The 22657-nt window shown below is 46.6% G+C and overlaps 1 protein-coding gene across 2 annotated transcripts; it reads right to left on the minus strand.

Annotated features, from left to right (window-relative positions):
- Positions 1-341: 341 nt before the first annotated feature.
- VSTM2B (V-set and transmembrane domain containing 2B) lies at positions 342-21349 on the minus strand. Of its 2 annotated transcripts, none has more exons than XM_050311386.1 (5): positions 20815-21349; positions 20016-20200; positions 18410-18439; positions 17228-17649; positions 342-1055 (listed from the first exon to the last, which is right to left on the minus strand). In XM_050311386.1, exons 1-5 carry the CDS (start codon positions 20885-20887, stop codon positions 995-997), a joined length of 771 nt encoding a protein of 256 aa, XP_050167343.1. In that variant the 5' UTR covers positions 20888-21349; the 3' UTR covers positions 342-994. The 2 variants fall into 2 exon arrangements, with proteins under 2 accessions (XP_050167343.1, XP_050167342.1); XM_050311385.1 differs by having other exon boundaries at positions 17223-17649; positions 20815-21343.
- Positions 21350-22657: the final 1308 nt, after the last annotated feature.

Below are 22657 nucleotides of genomic sequence, written 5' to 3' on the forward strand. Positions count from 1 at the left end.
CATCTTTTTTTCAGAGAAGACTGGAGCAAACCAAAGCAACTTACCTTGAATGCTGCACACTGTCCCACTGCCCATCTGAAGATCTTGGATTAATTGCCCAGAGTGGTATCACCACCTGTGGTGTCACCACGGGAAACACAGCTACAGCCTATGAGTAGCTGCCAGCACATTCTGCTGTAGGGTTGGGCATTAGGTGAGGGTATCTGAAAAATAACTTATTTCAATTTTAACTTGTTTGTGCTGCTTTGTTCCTCAAGCCTCTGGGTTATAACAAGGTAGGGAACACACCCAGCCATGAAGCTTTCTCAGGGACCTTCAGGACACAGGGAGAGGCACACACATCTGTAAAAACTTTATTTCAAAATCTTTTTATTCAACTGTTATTCAGCAATATACAATACAGTTTATAAACAAATGTCTTACCTTGTTTCCAATCTTCATTTAAAAATAAATATTATTGACAGTGAATATTAATTATGGTAAGATGTACCTTTTTTTATGTCTCCAAAAGAAATAATTTAATTAAAAAAGAAAAAAAGGAAATCCAAAAAACCTAAACACAATAATCTACTAAAAATATTTCCTTTCTTAGGAAGGGTTTGACCCAACATCTTTACATATTATCATAAAGATAACTGCTCAACAGTTCGTGCAAAATGAAGAGTCAGAGGAAAGGTTTAGAAAAGAAAAAAATATTACATTAAAATAGAGAAATCATAAGTGCCATGCACAGAGCAGGGCTTTACACCATAGATTCTGGAAACTAGATGCATTATTCTATGTGATTTACTTTTCTGTGGCATCCCAAAAAATATGTTTTTCCCCCCATGTAGAATTTATCATGCTTCTTTCAGTCTCTTTCTGTCCATCTTTAAAACTGTAGGTATTTTTTTTTGTCAGGGATTCTGTTTGTTATTAAATAGGTTCCTTTCTGTTTGGCAGAGGAGGAGTGGAAGGAGTAGTCCGTCAGTGGTTTACTAATAAATGTACAAGCTTATGCAGTATTAACAGGGACATGTATAGGAGTGGGTCTGTAGCATAAATAGGTCCTGTACCTGGAAAAGAAAGAGACAAGGGAGAGAAGGAGATTTGATTTTTTTTTATCTTTTCCAATACAGAAGATTAAATGCAGAAGAGAAATATAGGAAGATTTATTTTTATCACTTCAGTGCCAGGGGTCAGAAGCTTAATTTTAATAGTAAAACAGCATCCTCAAGCTATCCAACTCAAAGAGCTTTCTCCTCCCCCTCCCAAATCTAACTCCACTTAGGTCATTTCATTATGCGTTACTAATGGTATGCCTAAACTTGGCTTCAGCCAAGTTACCAGCAATTCAGATTTCTATAAATACACCTTAATCTGGTATATAGTTTCTTGAGAAATGACAGGTATCAACCACCCATTACTTTAAAGGGAAATGACAAATGCTGCAGCTGTACTTCTTGATTAACAGGACATGAACCCATTTCATTTGGAATGGGAACAGCAAGACCTTGACATCTTCTTTACCTTTTATAGGAAAGAGTGGAATTTAAAATAAAAAATGTGCACAGGAGCCATGGAAAAACAGAGGTCAGGTGTGGAACAGATCTGTTACAGTCATTCTGCCCAAACCCAGGGAGGGCAGGAAGGCTCCTGCTCTGAGGAGGGACCTCATGGGGCAGGACAAGGCTGTGGGACACTGAGGCACTTGCTGGGGCAGGAAAGAGCTGCCTGTGCTCTTACAGCTGCTGAGGGAGGACAGGCACCAGTGCTTTTGCTCTCAGCAAGAAGTGGCAGCCATGTCCACGCTGCAGCTAACAGAGCTGTCCCTGCCTCATATCCACTTACACCAAGACACTTGCTCTTTTTTTTTTTTTTTTATTTCCTAGCTACATGTGCCAAAAAGACAGGTATTTACTGTGTGCACCATGGTCTGGCCCCTCTCCCTTGTGTGCTGAGGGCTGTAGGGCTGAGATCTGTTGGCCAGGAGAACAGGACATACAGACACACTGTGTGAGCTGTGGGGTTGCTCCACCTCTGAAATGAGTCACTGCTGAGCTGACAGGCAAGGGCAGAGCAGCCCCTTCCCATGGAGCAGCTCTGCTGCCCTGGTGCAGCCCAAGCTGTTGCTGTGGGACAGGAGATCACTGCCTGGTGCTCCCTGAGCCCTGCAGAGCCCACCATGACTAACATGACAGTGCAGGGCTGTGACTGATGTCTCACATGGCCGTGGGACACTTCCACAGGGCTGGATGCAAAAGCAGGAGCCCAGTTGGGAGTTTGCCCTGCAGGTGGAGGGCAGAGAGGCACTAGGGAGAGGCTTCATCAGTGCTGACCACCCGATCTATGGGAGTAATCAATGCCCGAAATACTGACCATCACCCAGAAACACGACTGTCAGAGCCACTTTGCAAAGCATGACAACTTTTTGTTTAAAGTTTTCTGTGTTCAGTACCTCTGATAAAGGAATCAGAGCACTTCTATTTAGGATACTCACTTCAGGCACCCTAATGCAAATACTTTAGTCTCGGTCTCTAGGAGATGTGAGTGTCTCTCAGCTGTGGCACGATCAAAGGAAGTGCCTCAGACAGATCTGAGTAAACCACTGCTCTTGGGCTCACTGTTCCAGCTACCTCATAATCTACATACACCTCACCAGCAAAGCTGGAGTATCGTTACCCAGTATCAAAAATAGTATACAGTAATGTGCTGGGCAACTGAGGAACTCAAGAAATGTCCCCACAGTGCTGTCTCACAGACTCTCAGACGGTGTGGTGATTATTTAGTTATTAAGATTTTAATTAAATCCTTGCATGCACAAACACATGCTAAGGACTGCCTATGTAGCAACAGCAAGGCATTAAGATGAATACAGGATTTTTGTTTTGAAAGCTGAAAAATCATTAGCAAACACAATTAACTTCAGCAACCGAAGGAGTAACTCATTAAATTCTTGCAAGAAGACACTAAAGGTGCATGCAGGAAAGGGCACAACAGCTGTCAAAGCTCAGGTTCCTGGCCAGCACACAGACAGACAGTCATCAAGCCTCAATGCAGCAATGCAGAAGCTCACAAACCCAGAGTTCCCTGCCACAGGATCCAGCCCTGCAGAGCTGAGGGGCAAGGAGGTCCTGCCCCTGGAGATCTGCAGGCAAGGTAAGTGATCCCCCTCTCCTGTGCTCAGAGGGTGTGGGCAGCAGGAGCCCTGCCTGTGTGTATGCCAACCCTGCCAAATTTCCCTGGGCCAGCCCGGGAGCAACAGCAAACAGGGCTGTGACAACCGTTCCCCAGCCTCAGGGACCTCCCTCCTCCTGCAGGTCCCCACTGCCCTTACAGATATACAGCCAATGCACAAATACATTATATCCTATGGTTCTGGCAAGAATAAAACTCCAATTTACTTACACCAGAGAGAGAAAACAGATTGCCGATTGGGAAGGCTGAAGGTGAGCCCTGTTGTCTGTCTCTGAGCCTGATGTGCCATGTGGTACCTGAAGACAGATGCTTATCCACAAACTGCAGTGCTGGGCCCAACAGACCCACACTTCCAGTCAGCACATCCCTGTTTCCAAGCTGTCCTCCCTTCTGGCTCATGGCACAGCTGCCAGCCCAGGACAGTCCCCATGTGCTGTCGCTGTCCCCTGTGCCTGTGGATGGCAGGGGCAGCCTGGCACCATTTGACACTCCTGGCAGCTGCAGGCAGCTCACTAGTGCGAAACTGGTGCCAGTTCCACAGCTGGACACCACTGCAGGGAAGATCTGGCCTTGGGTATTTATTATGCTCAAATCTGAGGGTGGTGAGAACTCATTCTTTCCCTGCCAGGGCTGAACTTGGTCTTTCAATGAAAAGGACTTGAGTCTGAGGAGATGCTGCCAGTTACTCAGAAGGCAAGGTGTGCTTTTGTGAGGGGGAATTCCCCTGGAAACGCTGAGGAAGCTCAACCTGGAGGAGCAGGCTCTTGTAGCTCAAGTGCTCTTACAACCATGATACTGAAGGGCTGCCAGGGACACCAGGTTAGGATTGTTTCTGCTTTGAATGCAAAGCAGTGTTAGTCCCAGCTCCTTGCAGTAGCTGAGTGCCTGCTCACCAAAACCATTCCCATGCCAGTTTTACCTTTATGTACTAGTTTTACTTTAAGTTTCAATGCAGAACTGTGAATTGCACAGTCCAAATTTTGTCAATTCGTTTTGTAGAAGCTGCTGTTGTTCTTAACCTACCTTCTTCATCTTCTTAATTTGAAAGCAGAATGTGAGTTCAGAGTCTGTTAACAGAATCTCAGCAAATAAATATATTTTTAAAATTATTTGAAAGCAATTATTCTTACTAAACACCAAATGCAAGGTTTCTTTTTTCATACTGATTCAGTGTTGTTCTGCTCTAACACTTCAGGCAACAGGAGGTACAGAGAACTTCAGAATTCTCCTCCCATAAGCAGACCAGAAATATAATTTCCAGTTTTTTCTCCCTGTTTAGTTAACCTGAACTCTTTCCATTACAGGTAGTATTGTTTATAAACAAACTGAACTTAGTCTGCTCAATTCCACTTTTACTGCAGTAGTGGAAGTCTTGACTTTTAGTTAATAAATTGCTACATCTGTAGATGTAAACACACAATGGCCCCAGATGAATTCCTATCCAGACACTTCAAATCAGGAGTGTACAGTTACTTGCAACTACAGATACTTACAAGAAAACATTTCACTGATATTTTGAATATTCATTTGATGTTTTGTTATTGTAAACTTATTTATCCCAATTCAGACTTAGAATTTTGCTTTTAAATTATTTGTATGCACATGGCTAAAAGGGAAAGTCTACCACCATGCAGAACAAGAACAAATTGTTCTCTTTGTGTATGTTGAATTGCTCTCTGGCATCACTCAACCTTCTTTTTGATTTATGACATAATAGTGTTTTACTGTAATTTTCTATTTAATAATTTTTTTATGCCAGAATTAATCAAGGTTGGACTTAAGACAGTTCAATTGAAAACAAACATTAATTAGCCAAGTAACTTGCGACACATGGAGAAAATAGGATGATTCTTTTACAAGCTATATTTAACCAATGGTCAAAACCCACAGTTTCCAGCAGTTACCTATTTTTCTTCCTAGAAAGAATCTGAAAGTACTTTGATGTCTCTTTCCGAGTTGGTGGTAAAATGCAGTGGCCCATATAATAAAAAGCAGAAAGACATCAGTAGCCTATTTTCCTTGAAAGATGAGATGATAACACCTAAAATCTGACTGCCTATTGATGATGGAGCTGGGGCCCTGGCTGGCAGTGCCACGAGACATTTCTCTGTAGTGGCTTTTATGCAGTGACCTGTCAGCCTCGGCCTATTTCCTTACAGAACAATGCCCAATTAAAGCCCTCAAACCTGGCATTTAATTAAGAGGTGAGCAATGAAGCTGACCATATAGATTGATTTATTCTCTCAGTCCAGAAACTTTAGACTGTGCTTGAGATGTGTTCTTGGAGAAACTGCTCCTACTACTTGATATCTAGGGAAAAATGGAGGTTTACATGGGTTGTTGGTCAAGGATCATTACAAGCAATAACCTCCTAGATAAAACAAATTCTCACTCACTGACATACATCTGGAGCACTTGCACTGAATTGAAGGGAATTTACCAGACTTCAGATCTAAGGGGCTTCTTAGAATTTTTTAATTAAAACGACACCATTACTACACACTTACTGAATCAAAGATATGATATGCTACACTCCACTGGAATTACTTCACAGCTTGAGACAAGATCTTGTAACCTGCCTGTTTCCTTCTCCCACTATTGAATACTCCCAGCACAATCCACACACAGCATTCTTCCTACCTTTTTTATTTTAAAGGCTTGTACCTGGTGCCTTAAACTTCCCACTTCTGAACAAGAAGTAATTCTCCAGGAGGCTGTGCAGAAGTGCATCCAGAGCCTGTGCTAACTTTAGCACGCTCTCCCAGCTCAGCCCTAGAGCACTGCATGTACCAGGAGGTGTTCTTGTTAAAAGAAGTATTGGTACTATAGAAAAAAATACCAAACTACAGGGTGTCCAGTGCCTCTGGCTCTCAGCTGGCTGCAGATCATCATGCCCAGGCACCACTGGAAACAGCTCCCGAGCTGCCTGTTGCTGTTGGTAATTTCAGCCATGGTGACTTCCCACATATTTATGAGCAACAGCATGGGATCTGCTCGCCACTGAACCTGCCTGGAAGGCATGATGACAAAATGAGTTTTCTATCCACTACACATTTGTATTTATGATTCACTGAATTTTGGAACAGCTTTTCATAACTCATCTCAAAAAAATGCCTTGTAGAAGTCAGCACACATTTTTATTTGTACACAGCCATGCAGGTGGAAGCTTGTGATCCTGCTTTTTTCCTTCATCCATGCCATAGAGATTTTTAAGGTCAGGAGTAAATCTTCTTATGCAGCTGGGTGAAACTACCAGCATTGCCCTCCACACCTTTCTTCTTGAAAATGCCCACATTTCACTTTCCTTAACCACACTCAACTCTCCAGGAAGCTGAAGACAATTTTACTGGCCAGAAGACACTGAGCAAAGTTTTGTAAAACTATGTCATCCTTTTAGGCCTTCTCAAATACACCCAAGTTTCACCATTTGCCTGCCTTCTCTCAAGATATCCACTGCTATGTTCCAGCCTATATTTAGAGGTGAATTGCCAAAATACCATGTAACAAGAACAACTGAAAGCCACTCCTGTCCTAATTTCAGAAAATCAACAAGTTTTATTATTTCCAATAAGATTCCATTTAGAGTATTTAGCACTCCTGAAATTACCATATTTTATTTATGTGCTGGGCTGAACTGACCTGACAACACAGAGATGAGGTAGAATGTAAAGCTTGGAAACTCTACAGAGGCTGCATACAGGGCAGCACAATGCAAATTTCCAGCATAGATAAAAAAATAAATATGTGTATTTGAGAAAAATCCAATTCTTTGTAGAAGCCTCATTCTTAATTTTGATTGTTCTTGATGTGACACCTCAAAAAGTCCACCTAGGACAGAAGACTTCAGTATTTTAGTGACAAATCACAACATAGTAGCAGGAAGGCTACAGGTCAGAAAACAAATAAATTGGATGGCAATGAGAGGGGGGTGTAGTCATGCGAAGAAATGATGCAGAAATAAAAGGTTGATTCTGAAAAGAAGCTAAGAAAAGAAAAAAGATTCCTTCTGCAGTATCGATTTTCTGAAGTGCTGCAGTGCTTTGCTGGAAGTCAATCTGTGAGTGCCTGTGGGACAGGACAGATGCAGGCAGTGGCAGAGGAGTTGGGGATGTGTTTCTTAAGGCACCTGCAATTACTGAGGTGTGTTTTGGATCACAGTAGAGGTTATTTTAGCTGAGACTCGTTAAGGCCCAACTGTTCTCTAAATATTATTGCTGACAATCCCTTCTGAACGTGCTCACGGTACACAAACCAGTCAAGTGCTCAGTTATCCTCTAGGGAGGCTCTTCCCTTGTCCTAGATTGTAAGGACATTATTAGACATAAGGTACAGGATTAAATGGACAATTGATCTGACCCAGCTCAACAGCTGCTGCAGGGCTGCATGGCACAACACTTTTGTACTAAATACAGCCACTAACAAACAGAAAGAGGGGTTGTTGAACTGGTGGATTTGATGAGTGTATGGAAGTGCAATATCAGCTAAGGAGCAAGAAATACTTCTACCTACTTTATAAAAAAATTTCTATTTCTTAGGTTACCAGAGAAATATGCAGTTTCATTGTCAACAGAGTGGCAAAAAAATCACCTCCCACTAAAGTTACAAGAAATTGGGACACACAATATGGGGAACAGTTGGTACATTTTCCCTTAATATCCCCACTTCCCTTCTGTGGTGGCCAAAGATGTACAGAGCAGTCTTACCAAAAGCCTGACTCTGCTTCTTCCAAATGCTGCATCTGCCTGTGAACACCACAGTGTTGAGAGCAGGCAGTGCCCTGCAGAGCCCAGCAGAGCAGCAGCTGAGCTGATGGAGCCAGGCCCTTGAGGGGCTGCTCTCGGGATCTGCTCTACACTGCAGACAGCCAAATAAACCACTCAACCACTCCAAATATCCACTCTTGGAGAAATTAAGGAATAACTTCAAGAGAACACCAGGAGTAATTTACAACAAGCTCCAAATGCTATAGATAGTGTCAATGGAGAAAAGGAACATGTCCTGAATACTTGAAAAGAGTAATTCATTCTATATAGATTATACAGCTTAAATACTTTCTATGGGCCTGCATTTAAATAAGCCAGTAACTTTCCTCTTTTGAGACCTGCAGCTGGTCTCTACTCTGTATTACCCTCACATAAACAGATTTCTGCTTTGGCATCTGTGAGATGATCTCTCCTCACCAAATATCTTATGGAGAGACTCAAACCATGCAGCTATGGGTTTGTTTAATTTCCAGAATTTTCTGCAGTTCCATGATCTAAAATTAACTCAACAAAACCAAGGATCATTAATTCATTCCTTGAAAGTTGAATAATGAGAGATACAAAATTCTTTGCAATGTGATTTGGTGGGAAATGAATTTTAAACTAAAGCATATAGAAAACTGACTAACTGAATTAGGGTAGTTCAGGTTGTAAATGAGCATCCAGCCCCACACATCCTTCTTCTGTACTACTGTGTGAGCAGCTCCAGAGCATATCAATACACACAAATGGCAAAAAGCACAGCTCAGACTACCCAGATCATGAGGCAATGAAGGATACTGGGAGCTGGTTTCAGTTCCTGAGCTTTGAAGTGAGCCTGGGCCATATTATCAGGTTTTAAAAGCCATGTTGCAATAAAGCAGGCAAGCTAGATATGGCCACACAATTCCATAGGTTGACACCTTATGAAAAAGATTTGTTATAAGAGTCACACCGGACTGGACCACAGATTTCACATTCTGCAATTGATGCAAGCTGTAAATATTTGCAGTCCAGTTCTGCAGTTCTGTGCAGTACTCGCTCCACTGTCTTCTACAGTATTTTAGACTTGATCAGGATTAGGAGCAAGCTGCCAATGTAGTTGTAATTATCACTCCAATCAGAATTACTAAATTTAAGCAGATTCAAATGCAGATTATATAAGGATTTTTTTTTTTTGAAAAATAACCCTATCCTGTCCATACTTAAAGAACAGAGCTAACTAAGTGCATTAGCAGAATACATGATGGCACATGAAAAATGGCTGTATTGAGAGCATGTGTCAAAAAAAAAAAAAAAAAGAGCCTGTAATAAAGAAGGGATGATCTTTTTGATGTAAACAAACAGCAGCATTTTGGGATTGACCCATGAATACACAGACCCTCCAAACCTTTCCAGTGATTGGTATTTGCTAGATACTAGCTAACTGAAGACAGTGCTATGTCCTAGGTCTAAGGGAAGCCAAGCTTTACTGAATAAGCCAGCAAAGGGTTATTTGGCAAAACTGTGGACTTGGGATATTCCTCACTGCCCTCTTTACATGTGAAATTTTCAGCTCCCTGGTGTGAGAGGGATTCAGATTAGAATGTGAATTTTAAAATTTATAAAGCAGTAAAGTATTTCTATTTATGCCAGTTTGGTGAGTTTTACCCATAGGATCATAGAATCTCAAGGCTGGAAAAGACCTCTAGGATCATCAAGTCCAGCCATCAACTCAGCACCACCACAATGTTCTCCACTTAAACCATGTTGTCAAGTGCCACATCCATATATTTTGTGAACGCTTCCAGGGATATAACAATAAAATGATAGACATGAAGATGATGTCCATTAGAGACCTTCCTGTGCTCTGCCTCCTTTGAAACAGCTGCTCCCAAGACACACAAGGATGTCTTTCTTCCCAGCCACAGCCATGGAAGGGCAGGGTAAGACCAGATACTATCACAGAATATCACAGAATATGCTGAATTGGAAGGGACCCACAAGAATCATTGAGTCCAGCTCCTGGTCGTGCAAAGGACACCCCAACAATCCCACCGTGTGCCTGAGAGCACTGTCCAAATGTCTCTTGCCCTCTGTCAGGCTTGGTGCAGTGACCACTGCCCTGGGAAGCCTGTTCCAGTTCCCAAACATGCTATGAGTGAAGAATCTTTTTCTAATATCCAACCTAAACCTTCCCTGACACAACTTCAGGCCACTCCCTGGGGTCCTGTCACTGGTCACCACAGAGCAGACAGCAGTGCCTGGCCCTCCTCTTCCCCTCACGGGGAAGTTGTAGCTGCAATGAGGTCTCCCCTCAGTCTCCTCCAGGCTGAACAGACCTAGTGCCCTCAGCTGCTCCTCATACGGCTTCTCCTCAAGGCCCTTCACCACCTTCATTGCCCTCCTTTGGACACTCTCTAACAGCTTCACATCTTTCTATATTGTGGTGCCCAAACAATATCCAAGGTGAGGCTGCCCCAGGGCAGAGCAGAGAGGGACAATCCCCTCCCTTGACTGCCTGGCACTGCTTTGCCTGATGCGCCCCAGGACACAGTTGGCCCTCCTGGCTGCAGGGCACTGCTGACTCATACTCACCGTGCCATCAGCCAGGACCCCCATGTCCCTTCCCTGCTTTCAGTTTGGCAGTTTCCATCACGGCAGCTGCTCAGTGTCCTGTGTGAGCTCTGCTAGCACAGCTCCCTCCTCCAGCCGCGCACGACGACCCGTGCTCGCTCACGCAGGCTCCTCCACAGAGCACGGCTGCTGCTCTGCCAAACTGCTCCTCTTTCCAGCTAATAAAATTGCCTCCCAGCTGATAACAGCCTAGCAATATAAAGTACTCGGTTGTTAGCCGCTGTTGTGACAAATAATACCATTCTGCTGACAACCCCATTTTTTCCAATACAAACCTACTTGAACTGTTTATTATTGACGTATGGGGCTGCGCCACCATTATCTAATTTTAAAACACACATAGTAAACAGCAATAGTGAACCTGCCAGCATTCTCAAAGCTAAATCAAAACCCAAAGCAAACCCCTTTTATTACCAGCACAGTCCTGTCAGGCTCTCTTAAGTAAAGAAGGAACACCTTCACAGGACTACTGCAAGATTCGTTCCCTGGCAGAGCCTACTTTATGTTTGCTTTGCAACTACAGACCACCAGTATTAAAAGCATTCTCAAAATCAGTACCAGTAAGACTGTCTGGACATTTCTTTCTGCCACGACTGCTAAGTTTACCACTTAAAGTATTAGGGACCTATATAATTGACAACACAGTTCAAGTGTTATTTTATACATCAGTAAAGCTGCATTAGTATAGTGGAGGTGGGGAGTGCTTAACAATTATTGCCTCTTGTAAAACATACAGAGTTAGCTGGTTCTACAAACTAAGACGCCATTTTGCAAAGTATCTATTGAAACTGTATTTAAAGAACTAGCACTATATATTAGAATTAGCTGTAAAATGATGTTTTTTCGTGCAAATACACGTCTGAGTGTATTTGCACAAAAATACCACTGATCCTTCCTTCATAAAAATTTCCAATTTTTGCTCACTAATGAATCAATCTCACATAGAAATCTAGACCAATGTTAGGTACAGCTTCCACTTTCATTAAGAAGACCTGGAATACCCCTTTCATTGTGTTTAGTAATATTTTTTAAAATACTTTTCATCTATAACTTGATGATATCAAAGAAGTTCAAATACTATTCAGATTTCTTCAAGGGCACTGCACAGGCTATGGTAGAATAGGTTGGTACAGTTTTGCCTGTCCTCCAGGGAATAAGCAAGAACTGCTGAAAGGAGGTTACTCAAATAAATTGCATTTCCACAGTACAAAAACATCCTGGCACAGCTTGTTTCTGCCCTGGATAATGAGGTGACACCATACAGCAGTTTGTGCTTTTGTCCAGTTCGAGAATTAATCCATATTACACAGACACAAAAGAAGATATTTGACCTCACTTGTCCCCAAAGCAGTCTAATTTGCCTAGATATTAAAGTGCTAGTGATGTGTACTTAATGAGAACTCTTTTTGCATGTTTATTATCCAGTGACATTTAGGAGGTCAGCCTGATAATTCAGTTATGGCCTCTGTCTTGCTACTTTATTTAATGTAAAGGAAAATGTGATGTGACCCAGGTTGCATTTAACTACAAGTAACAACAGAATGTGAGCTCATACATGGGCTCATAAAAAGCACAGGGGGAGTGGAGCAGACCCAGACATTACTGAGTGGGAAAGGCAGGGAGAGCAAGCTGAACAGCCACACAGGCTCTCCTTACTTGCTATTTCATGTAATGTTCATCTATCAAACATAAACAAGCTCCACAGCCTGTCTCTCAAACTAGCACACAGTCATTCACGCTCTGACAAGGCCAGGAGAGCCCTAAACTCTAACCCTTACCCAAAGTTAACCCAAACCACCCACAGCCCCTCCAAACAGAGACCCTCTAACCAGCCACAGCCTGTCACCCTCAACAAAACACTGTGTTCATTTACTTCACTGTCTCTAAGCTGCAAAGACATACCCTGTGCTTCCCAGTGCACAGCCCAGATCTAACAGTCTCTGACACGATCTCCTGCCTCCAGGTGGGTTGCCACAGCTTGACTGTGCCTGTGTTGCTCTCATGAGCATCACTGGGAGCTGCACATGCACAGAGGCTGCAGAACTGGGACCTGGTGCTTTATTATCTTGGGCCATGTAGCCCACAAGCAGGGTTTCTTCTGCCTCAGACTTAAAAGGCTTTGAGGGGGGGGAGGGATAGGCATGAAGTGAAGACTTCAGTTCTTCCTTGCTATGAACACTTCATCTCTGCATAACACATGAGTTTGTGTCCTTCCTGGAGCACTCTAAGCACAGCTTCTTGCTTCACACTCCCATCTTTGTTTATTTTATTTAAAGCTTTCAATTCTGAGCTTTGAGGCTAGAGATCAAACAAATAAAAGGGAATTTGGAAGCTGCAATGTCTGATCTACATTCTGTTCAGAAGTTAACTATAAATTGCCCCCAAGCCAATACACAGGCACTCATTTTGGAGACTGTTTTGTAGGATATAACACAGCCAATTTCCCTCCCAGAAGGTCAGTATGAAGATCCGTGTTTATTACTTCACCATCTGATGACAAAGTCTCATGACTAGGGCAGTGGACTTGCATTTAAGACATCTGAAATTAAGTTTTCATATTCAGTTTCTCAGCAGTCACACCACTAAACAAAGCCAGTTATTGTTCTTCCTGCCATTTGTCCATCTCATCTCTTTGGGTGACAAACTTCCTAAGACAGAGACAGTGTGTTTCACTCAGTGATGCTCCTATATCCTCCCTACTCTACACAGTAAAATCTAGGAACACTTCCAAACAGTTACACTATATATGCACACTTTCATTTGCTCACCCCAATTGTTTTCCTACAGCAGAAGATTCCATTTGTGTATAAGTATTTAAACTGAAAGCCAAATATTTAGAAGCACATGTAAAACAACTGCTTCCCTCATCGTACTAAACCCAATGATCTTACAAAGCCCAAGTCCCATGTCCTAGATTCCCACTTCAGTCCACCTTTCCAGCAGAACCCTTCAAGCAGCAACCTTTTTGACTCAGGAGACGACAGCACGAAATTTTTACATGGTTGTTTAACAATTACAGATAAAATTCTGTGTGAGCAGCTAATATTTCTGGCATTTGGTCAGTTTTTCTGTTAGACTGAATCTATTTCCTTAAATACCACAATGCTGAATTTCATCCAAATACCATTCTGATGACGTGCCCAAAACAATGGATTTTCTATGTATACCCAGTCTGAGACTCTTTGCTGTTCAGAGAATCTCAGTAACAGACACATTTATTCTAATAAGTTCATGTTTTAGTTCAAGTAGAAGATGTAGAGAATCACAGTTTTCCATGGTACGTGACTGGGACAGAAACTGAAGTCAACAAGAGCCCTGCAGGCACATCTTAACGTAGCATTTGATCTGTAATCACATTTATTGGAATACAAGTACATAGAGGTCCCATCTTACTGCACTGAACATATTGGGAAGATTTCTATTGCAAGGAAAATAGGATTAGAACCCAATTCATGCAGGACACTCTAGCTAGTGCCATGCCATCAGCTCTTATGCTGAGCTCTCTGGTGTCTTAAATGAGGGTGTTTCTTAATCGCTGATGGCAAATCCAGTGTTCTAGTACATTTCTGCTTTTACGCAGAGCAAATATCCCTGTGTACAATGAAAAAGATTTAAAAATGCTAAAGACTTTGAGAGTAAATGATTAGATGATTCAATTACCACACACAGATTTGGTGCAAGTACTTATCTGTACGTGTTACAGGGCTCAAAATAGGATAATGAAGCATCTGTATTATGCTACTATGCAGATATAATTCATGCAGCAGCACAGGGTTAGGTCCTGCAGACTTACACATGACGTGAACAAAGATTGAATTTGATTTGTTGGCCCTACTGTGTGGAATACCAGTTAAGACACTGCCTTGAGGGGGTGGACTTGAAACAGGGCTTCTAGTTTCCAGAGGTTAAAAAAAGGAAAAAAAAGCATTTTCTGTAAAGCAACTGCATTCTTTATAGAGAACAATAATTACTGTACCTAAAATAGCTCTAAAGAACACGACTTTAACATACAAATGGACAAATGGGAAGCTCTGAAAGTCAAAATGTCATTTTCTTTTAAGATATTTTGAAGGAAGTTTAGTGCTTATCCAACCCAGGTGGCAGCACTGGAGATCCAAGTCTTCCATTTCCTCACAAAAGCAGGTGACATCCCTGCAAGTCCTCATCACACTGACTGCTAAGTTAGTATTTTATCCACATGTCTTTATGCAACACTTCATGTCTTGGGAAGATTTCTTGCCTCTACACCAAGCTGTCTCTCTCTGCTTCAAACCAGGTCCCTGGCACAGACAGTCCTTCTAAGACACACAAGTGATGGGGACTGAGATGGCAGCAATCTGCTTCACAAAAGCAACCGATGAGACCTCTCGTGCTTGCGAGACTCAGATGGTTGTGGTCTAGAAGGCACCTGAATTAGGAACTTTGAGTGCCAAATCCCTCAGCTTCTAATCTAAAAACCATGATGTGGCTGATGTGCTATTCACAAGTAATTAGAGGCAGCTCCAAACTGCCACAGGTATGGAAATTACAATAAACCAAGAAGAAGCCTGTTATTCAGCGAGGTCTTGATTCAAGCAGAGTAAAAAGACATTATTTCTGCAGAGGACCACCCCAAAATACAAAATTAGTTGCCTCTCTCTTACAAAGAAAAAAGCAGGTGCTGCTTTACACCTTTTAAAGTCAGTAGTAGGAACAGAGATCCTGTGCTCTCTGCACTGACTTCGGCTTCTCGGGTTCGGGAGCTGCCACAGAGTGGCACTGTTCACAGACACCAGTGCGCCCAGGAGAGAGCTCACAGCATGAAATTTTGCTTTAGCCAGTTTTGTAGCCCTCAGCATCAGTTTCCATCTGGCGACCCCCACTAAATATTTTTCTGTGCTCTGCTACCTTTTTCACTAATTCAAATCATTCCATTACCTCCGTTGCTGGCCACAATGCTATTAGTTTACTCTTCAGAATTTAATCCAGCCTAGAAATGATGCAGTAGTGCCACATCCTCAAACCACAGACATGTGAAAAATTGGGACAGACAGCAGTTTAGATGATCTGGGCAGGAGGTCTTGCCCTAACAGACATATGTGACATGCTGTCTTGGCGGCACACGCTCACATCCATCTGTTGACGTGGAACTGAGCCCACTGCACTTCCACTGTCCTGTTTTCAGTTTGCATGCACCACATAAGCTCTGGGTTCAGTAGGCAGGGTGCACAGTGCTATGAGTCCTAAACCCAACTTCTACTGTCAGCATGGAAAACACTGCAAGAATTCTCACAGCCATGGAGTGAAGAGGAAACATGAAAATTGACCCCCAGCCCTGGGGTCCTAGGAGGAAAGCAGATCTTTCCAACAGGAAAACAACACATCATGAGCATTAGTGTTGACTTTAATTTCTTGTGGTCAGTGAATTCAGGAAAATCAAACTGAACTTTTTTAAATGCCCCCAAGAACCTGTAATTAGACCTCAGGAATTATCACCTTATCTTCCACGAGACATCAGTGAATAGCCAGCTTGGTCTTGGGAATGATAAGGAGTAAAACCCAGCCTTCATATGTATTTCTACATGAGAAAAAAACCTAAATTATTCAGAAAACAGGAAAAGGCAGTAGCCAGATAAAACATAGCACCTGTAAAGCACCAGCAGGTCACAGTGACCCATATACAAATTATTTCCATTACTGCGAGCCAAAGCCTGCAACCGTTTGCCCTAAGAGTGTGAAGAGGTATCAGGAAAAAGTGTGAACATCCCTGCATGAGGATTATGAATCTGCGTCAGAAGAGACTCAGCAGAGAGGGGAGCTCAGGGCCTTCCCTGCACAGTCAGTGGCATAAAATTGTTTTCCTTCTTCCACAGATATTTTGGCAGGAACATTTGTTCAACATTAGCTAAGTGACAGTGGCTGAGAGAGGAGCTGAAGCCCAGCCAGAGCAGCAGCACACCTTTGAAGCTTGAAATACTTTTGCAATGCAGATTTAAGATTATGTTCTTTGTCCCAGACCTTCCTGTCATTAGTTAAAGGTTTATAAGGGCCTTCTCTGTCAAGCTGCAATATGGTAATGTGGCATTAATAACTTAATACAGTATTAACTGATAGACAATCAGTATTAGCGTGATGTTTACATTTGAAAACCATTATCCAGTGCTATATCTCCAGTTCTTATCCTGCCATTAATTCAGGTGTGGAGTTCATTACACAGCAATTGACATTTCCCTTCCAAATCTGCACCCTGCTCCGTATGGGCCCTGCAGCTGTTGGGGACAACCAGCCCTGTAACCACTTGCTGATCCAAAATCTCTGCACAATATCCCCGGCGTTGTGCTCACCTGAGGCTGCAACTGCTGTTTCAAAAACCTCATCTTAAAAGCTGAAAGGGGTTCTGAAAGCGAGGCCTCCCAAAACCTCATCCTAAAAGCTGCAAGGTGGTTCTGGAGGCGGGGCCTCCCGTAGCATCTGCGGAAAGGATGCAGGTCCCTGCCTTGCGCTCAGACCCACCTCCCCAGCCCGCGCCTAGGCTGGACCAATGCACCAGCCCCGGCTTTTGAAACAACTTAAGCACAGTTGCCAACAGATCTGGGTGCGATTATTTAACTTTAGCATCGCAGCGACAGCCCCACCCATGGCAAAGGGGGGGGTGGTCACGGTAGCTGACCCACGAGTGGGGGTCCCCCTCCCGCCCCCGCGCCCTACCTGACCCGTGCTGCTGGCGGAGGATGGCGGCCTGCCCGGGCGGCGGCGAGGCCGAGGAGGCGGCAGCGGCGGCCGTCGATGCGGTGACAGTGGCGGCGGTGGCGCTGGCGGCGGTGCCCCCCTGTGCCGGGGCCGGCGGCGAGGGCGGCGGCGGGCGCTTGCCGGGGCCGGGCGGCGGCGTGGGGCGGGCGGCGGGGCCGTGGCGGCGCGGGGCAGCCCCGCTCTGGATGTGCGACACCGCCTCGGCCGCCTGCACGTCGGGCGGCGCGAAGCGGGACAGGACGCGCAGCAGCGCCTGAGCCTTGTGCTCCTGCGTCTCGTCGTCGCTGTAGTCCGACACGCGGCACTGGTACACGCCCTCGTCCTGCCGCCGCACGCCCGAGAGCCGCAGCCGGTGCGAGATGTCGTTGCCCTGGACGCGGACCGTCTGCAAGAGAGAGCGCACCGCCGGCACCGCCTCAGCATCGGGCAGCGACCCTGCCCTGGCCCCAGCCACGCGGCGAATTCCCCCCAAATCACCGGACACCGAGCTGTTAAAGCCCCACCTCGCCGTCCCAAGGCCGCACATCCCCCTCACCACCAACCACCCCCGCGGGGCTCCTCTCGCACCCCGCGCAGTGCCCGGTGCCGGGCAGCCTCCAGCCCGCACGGACCGCCCCGCGGGGAAAGGACAGCCCCTTGGGGGTCGCCCCGCGCCTGCTGCAGAGGGACAAGCCCGGCTGGGGCTCGGTGACACCCCGAGCCGGGCCCGAGCAGGTGACCTGAGTCCGGCTCCGCCGGAGCGGCTCAGCACCGCGGAGAGGGGCAGCGGCACCCCGGGCTCGCATCACATAGAGGGGCGTGTTTCCTGCAGGACAGACAGAGAAGGGGGTCGCTTTGCGAGATTTTCTCCTGATCTGGCCCACAGTCCTTTCCAAACATGGCTAAGGAAGGGCTGTATAAGGCAAGCATCACTTCCTCTGGATTTGCAAGGAATGAGACGTGACTGCAAAACCAGCAACAGATGGTAACGCGTTGATCGAGCCGTGACACACTGAGGAGGGGAAACGTGCCACACTCCTGCCGTGCTGCAGGAGCAGGGCTGCCAGTGAGACCAGCTGCATTCCTGTGTCAGGAAAGGAGGGGGCATGCAGTAAATCCCACGTGCATGGGAGGAGGGGTGTACACCCATCTCGAGCTGCACTTACACTGATTTTGGTTGCATCCTTATTTGTTACCTAAAAGAACAGAAAAAACGGAGATTAGACTCAGCACTGCCAGTATATCAACAAAATGCTCATATTCCCACCCCAGTGCAGGGACAGGACATGGGCAGATACAACTTTCTCCACTTGCCAATCACACAGCCCGTGCGTGGCTCGGGGGAGTTCCCCAGGTTATGGGTAAGGCAGCAAACCAGTGCTCAGCTGGGGGGATTGTTTTGGTACAGCTCCCGTGGTGCCCACAGAAGTGCTGCCTTCACTCAGGGTGAGACCAGCATCCAAAGAGACGCTTGTTGCATGCTGTGCCGCTCACAGCCACTGACAAACACCGGGGAAGATGTTTTACCAGCAGCACCGCGGTGAAGTGCTTGGGCAAGCTGGATCCTGCATTGCTCAGGGCAGAGCGTCGATCCAGAGACACCCTGGGAACAGGTATCACTCAGCAGGTTTTGTATTTGGTTATTTTTTTGTCTCCAGCCAAGTACTGTAAACCTAAGTGATGCCTCAGACCTCACCGACGCGCCTCTCAGGGAGACGGTCATCATTCTCCAGGCACGCTCTGTCATCATTTGTTGTAAAAGCAACTCGCAGTTTTTATATAAGGTTAAAGAAGACATTTAAATCCAAGCAATTCATTTCCCAGTCTGACAAGTGACTTACACTTTCCCCAGCTAGGCGGCATCGCATTAGCTCAGTGTCTATATGCTTTGCATCTCTATTTGAGCTCTGCAGGAAAACAAGCGTGCCACAGAGAGGGGAGCTGGCACAGGCACAGAGGCTGCCGCGGGCCACCCTGCTGGCGCAGGGGACAGAGGCTGGAGAGGATGACGTGCCCTGCACAGTAGGGCAACACAGCCTGCAAGTCCTGCTTTACCCCACTCCTTGTATAGCCCCGTTTGGCACCAGGAAGGTGTCTTGCACTGAGGGGAGGCTGTAGAATGAACTGGCTTATGCTGGAGAAATGCAGCTGAAAAATTTAGACCAAAGCATACCCTCATGCCAAGTGGCTTGCTAGGGGGAGGGGAAAGGGGATGCAAGATTTAACTCTGCTTCATGCATTTTAATTACTACATCTGACTGAAAATGTCTTGTTGAGCTCCAGATATGGACAGATACTGTACAAGTACAACAAGAAACTGTGCATTTGTACATGCAGACTGATACCAGGTTAACATACCAACAGAGAGAGGTGTATCCCTCATGCCTTTCTCTGCACTATCAGAGAGCCTCTCCCACCTTTTACAATGATTCCTAGCGAAGTCTACAGAAGCACAAGGTTTTTGCTTGTCCACACTTCATACTAAAGCTATTTTCACTGCCTTTCTTGGGATCTCACTGATGATTTTGCAGTGGGACTTTTATCACTTTCTATTTACAATCCTGATGTTTTTTCCTGAGGCGAAAGTCCCCCATGGTGCATGCCCTGTACTCCTGCATCCCACGGAGGGCCTGAGTACACCAGTGCTTCCTACCAGTTGCTGGCACTGGGTAGAGGAAGCGCTCTCCTCTCTGAAGCTGCTGAGTTAATTTTGATCACCCTCTAAGCACGTTGCAATCAATGAAGAGATGTATCTCCATAGCAATGCATTACCTTGCTCCTGCTGCCAGGGACACTGATGGCTAATTCGTGTGCAAGTTCTCTGGCTGGTTCTTTAAGGTACCACCACTGGATTTCCAAGGAGTAAGAGGTGGATCCGCTGGCTCGGAAAGCACAAGGCATCTCAATATCATCTCCCTCCCTAACAGTCACATCTTTGGGAACTTCAGTAAAGGTAGCTGGGAGGGGAAGATAGAGTTACAAGGGCTGGTTAACGGGAGAGATTAAGAGACAAGATCAGTCCTTTTCAGCGTAACGTGAGCTGCTTTAGCTCAAGGGCTAAGCGCCGACCGAGGCACGGGTTTCATGTAGCTCACTGACCGCAGAGCAAGTGGAGCATCCAGGACTGCGCACCCGGGCAGGGCAGGGCCGAGTCGGTCCCCGCCACCGTGCAGCCGCGGCTCCAACGGGAAAGTTTGAGAGGGATCTTAAACCCCCTCGTCCTCCCAAGAAAGCCCTCGGCTTTCAGAGCCACCGGTGTCCCACTGCCCCCTCCCGCAGACGGGCGTGGGGACTGTCCCGGGCTGCGCGCCCGCCGCGCCCCGCTCCGTCCGCTCCGCGCTGCCGGCAGCTGCGGCCCAACAGTGCCACCTTGTTCTGCCAGAGCCCGCCCGGGCAGCTCCCTGCCCCCAGCCCCCAGCACTGCCGCTGGGAACGCGCCGGGCCCCGCTGCACCTGCCGGCGGGAGCGGGGCGGCCGGAGCTCAGCCCCGACGGCCCCGCAGCCTCCCCGCCAGCGAGTTGTGCCCGGAGCGGCGGATCGCCGCGGGGAGAGGCTGAAGTTCCCTACTCACCGGTGACAATGAACAGCAGAGGTGCGTTGAACATCAGGTAACAGAGGGTGCAGAACAGCCCCCGACTTTCCATCGCATCGATGTGGGCTGCGGGCGGCGGCCGGGCTGGGGGCGCAGCCGGGCACGCCTCAATCCATCGCACACAGCGGGCCGGGGCAGGGCTCCTTCCCAAAAAGCCAAAGCCACCCGGCTAACCCTTGGTTTGCGGAGAAGCAAATATAAAATCCACAGCCGACCGCTCAAACTCGCTCGCAGGTGGAAGCGGCGTCCCTGGGAATGCAGCAAACAAATCGCGTCCCGGTCCTTCGCTCCGCCGCGGGCGGGATTCAACTGCCCTGCGCTGCGTGGGGGCTCCCGCAGCCCGCAAGCGAGGAGGCGGCGCCGGGCGCCCCTCCGAGCCCCATCCCCGTGCCCGGCCCGCGCTCGGGGGTCCCGCGGGGAGACACGGACGAGGCTCCGCTCCCTCCGCCCGGGCAGCGCCCGTCGCGGCGCGGGCTCCGGCTCAGCCCCTGCGCGGCGGGGGCGGTGGCAGCCCCGGGCCCGCCTCTCCCCGCACGGGCGATGCGCGGCGGCCCCGGCCGCTGCTGCCCCGCGGGCCCGGCCCCCGCCCCGCGGCCGCGCCCCGCACCGCCCACCGCGGCAGGCACCGCCCCGCAGCCCCCGCAGCCCCCGCACCGCCGGCCGGGCTCACCCGCTTTGCTGGAGCTCCCCGGCCCCCTGCAGAAGCACCTGCGAGGCACCTGAACGCGGAGCAGTAAGCGGGATGCTGCTGTCTGCGGCGTTCGCATCCACGTCTGGGGCTCCTCCGCTGGCGGCTCGGTTGCTGTCAGGGCTTCCAGACTCGCGGTGTTTATGACTTGTTAAAATACTTTAGGGAAAGAAAGAAAACCCAAAACACCACTACTATCGACTTAAAAAACAGTTATCATAAAAAGAAAATGTTTCAGTGGATCGGCTGTTTCTCAGGCAAAACGTCCCCAATTAAAAAATAGCAGTGCTCAAAAGTCATCAGTAAAGTCATTTACAGTGAGTAGCGAACACAAGCAGAGTTTGATTTTTGCAGTAAGTAATGCAAGGGAGCTGAATTTAATAAATTTGAGGTGCCTTTCTAAAATATTTGCCCTTTCCTAGCCCTGAAATTCCATTAGAAGGTACCATTTTGTTCAGCCACAACTTCATTTAATCACTGGGATGGCCTGGGAAGTGTGCTGCAGAAAATTTACTTTATATTTTTAATGGTTCCATTCTGTACCATAAAAAAAAAAAGTTCGCTGTCTTAGCTGAATACATGAAGATTTCTATGGAACAAATTATTTAGAAACATTCACTTTCTGAATAACTAAAACAGACCAGTTTTTAAACGGGTGCTTGTCTCCTATCTCCCCAGCTAACTGACTCCCTGTCTGATCAGACACACTGCTGGAGGCTTAAGCAGTTGGGCACAGTTGGGCTGCTGGCTTCCTGCTAGGAAAACCCTCCTGCAAGGTTTCCATCCGGAAGTTTCAGTAAAACTCACACAATCCTGAAGAATACCGAAACTGCATCAAATCAATATTTCCTGCTGTAGACTTTTTTCTTCAGAGCATTTTCAGCCATTCCTATGGATCATACCATGACCTGAATCCTGTGACAGTGCTCTGGCAGGTCTATGACAACTTTCCTTGCCTTTCTCCGTATTGGTTACTGGGAGTCTAAATCCTGCCCCAGGCAGGGCCCAGTCTCCCAGGCAGGTTGTGTCAGTCCCTGCCAATCATAAAAAACTTTTACTGTAAAAACTAGTAAACACCATTCAAATGAAATAGTCTAATAATCACTTACACTTTGCTTTTGCACCCAAAAGCTC

This window comes from Myiozetetes cayanensis, unplaced genomic scaffold (assembly GCF_022539395.1).
Source record: "Myiozetetes cayanensis isolate MyiCay16 unplaced genomic scaffold, myiCay2020 scf16, whole genome shotgun sequence".
NCBI classification, from domain to species: Eukaryota; Metazoa; Chordata; class Aves; order Passeriformes; family Tyrannidae; genus Myiozetetes; species Myiozetetes cayanensis.

Coding starts and splice junctions, on each gene's coding strand:
- VSTM2B (XM_050311385.1), bottom strand. CDS start 20,887: ATGGAAAGTCGGGGGCTGTTCTGCACCCTCTGTTACCTGATGTTCAAC. Junction 20,201..20,814: donor TCTGCTGTTCATTGTCACCG/GTGAGTAGGGAA, acceptor TTCCCCTCCCAG/CTACCTTTACTGAAGTTCCC. Junction 17,650..18,409: donor AGGATGCAACCAAAATCAGT/GTAAGTGCAGCT, acceptor TCTCTCTTGCAG/ACGGTCCGCGTCCAGGGCAA.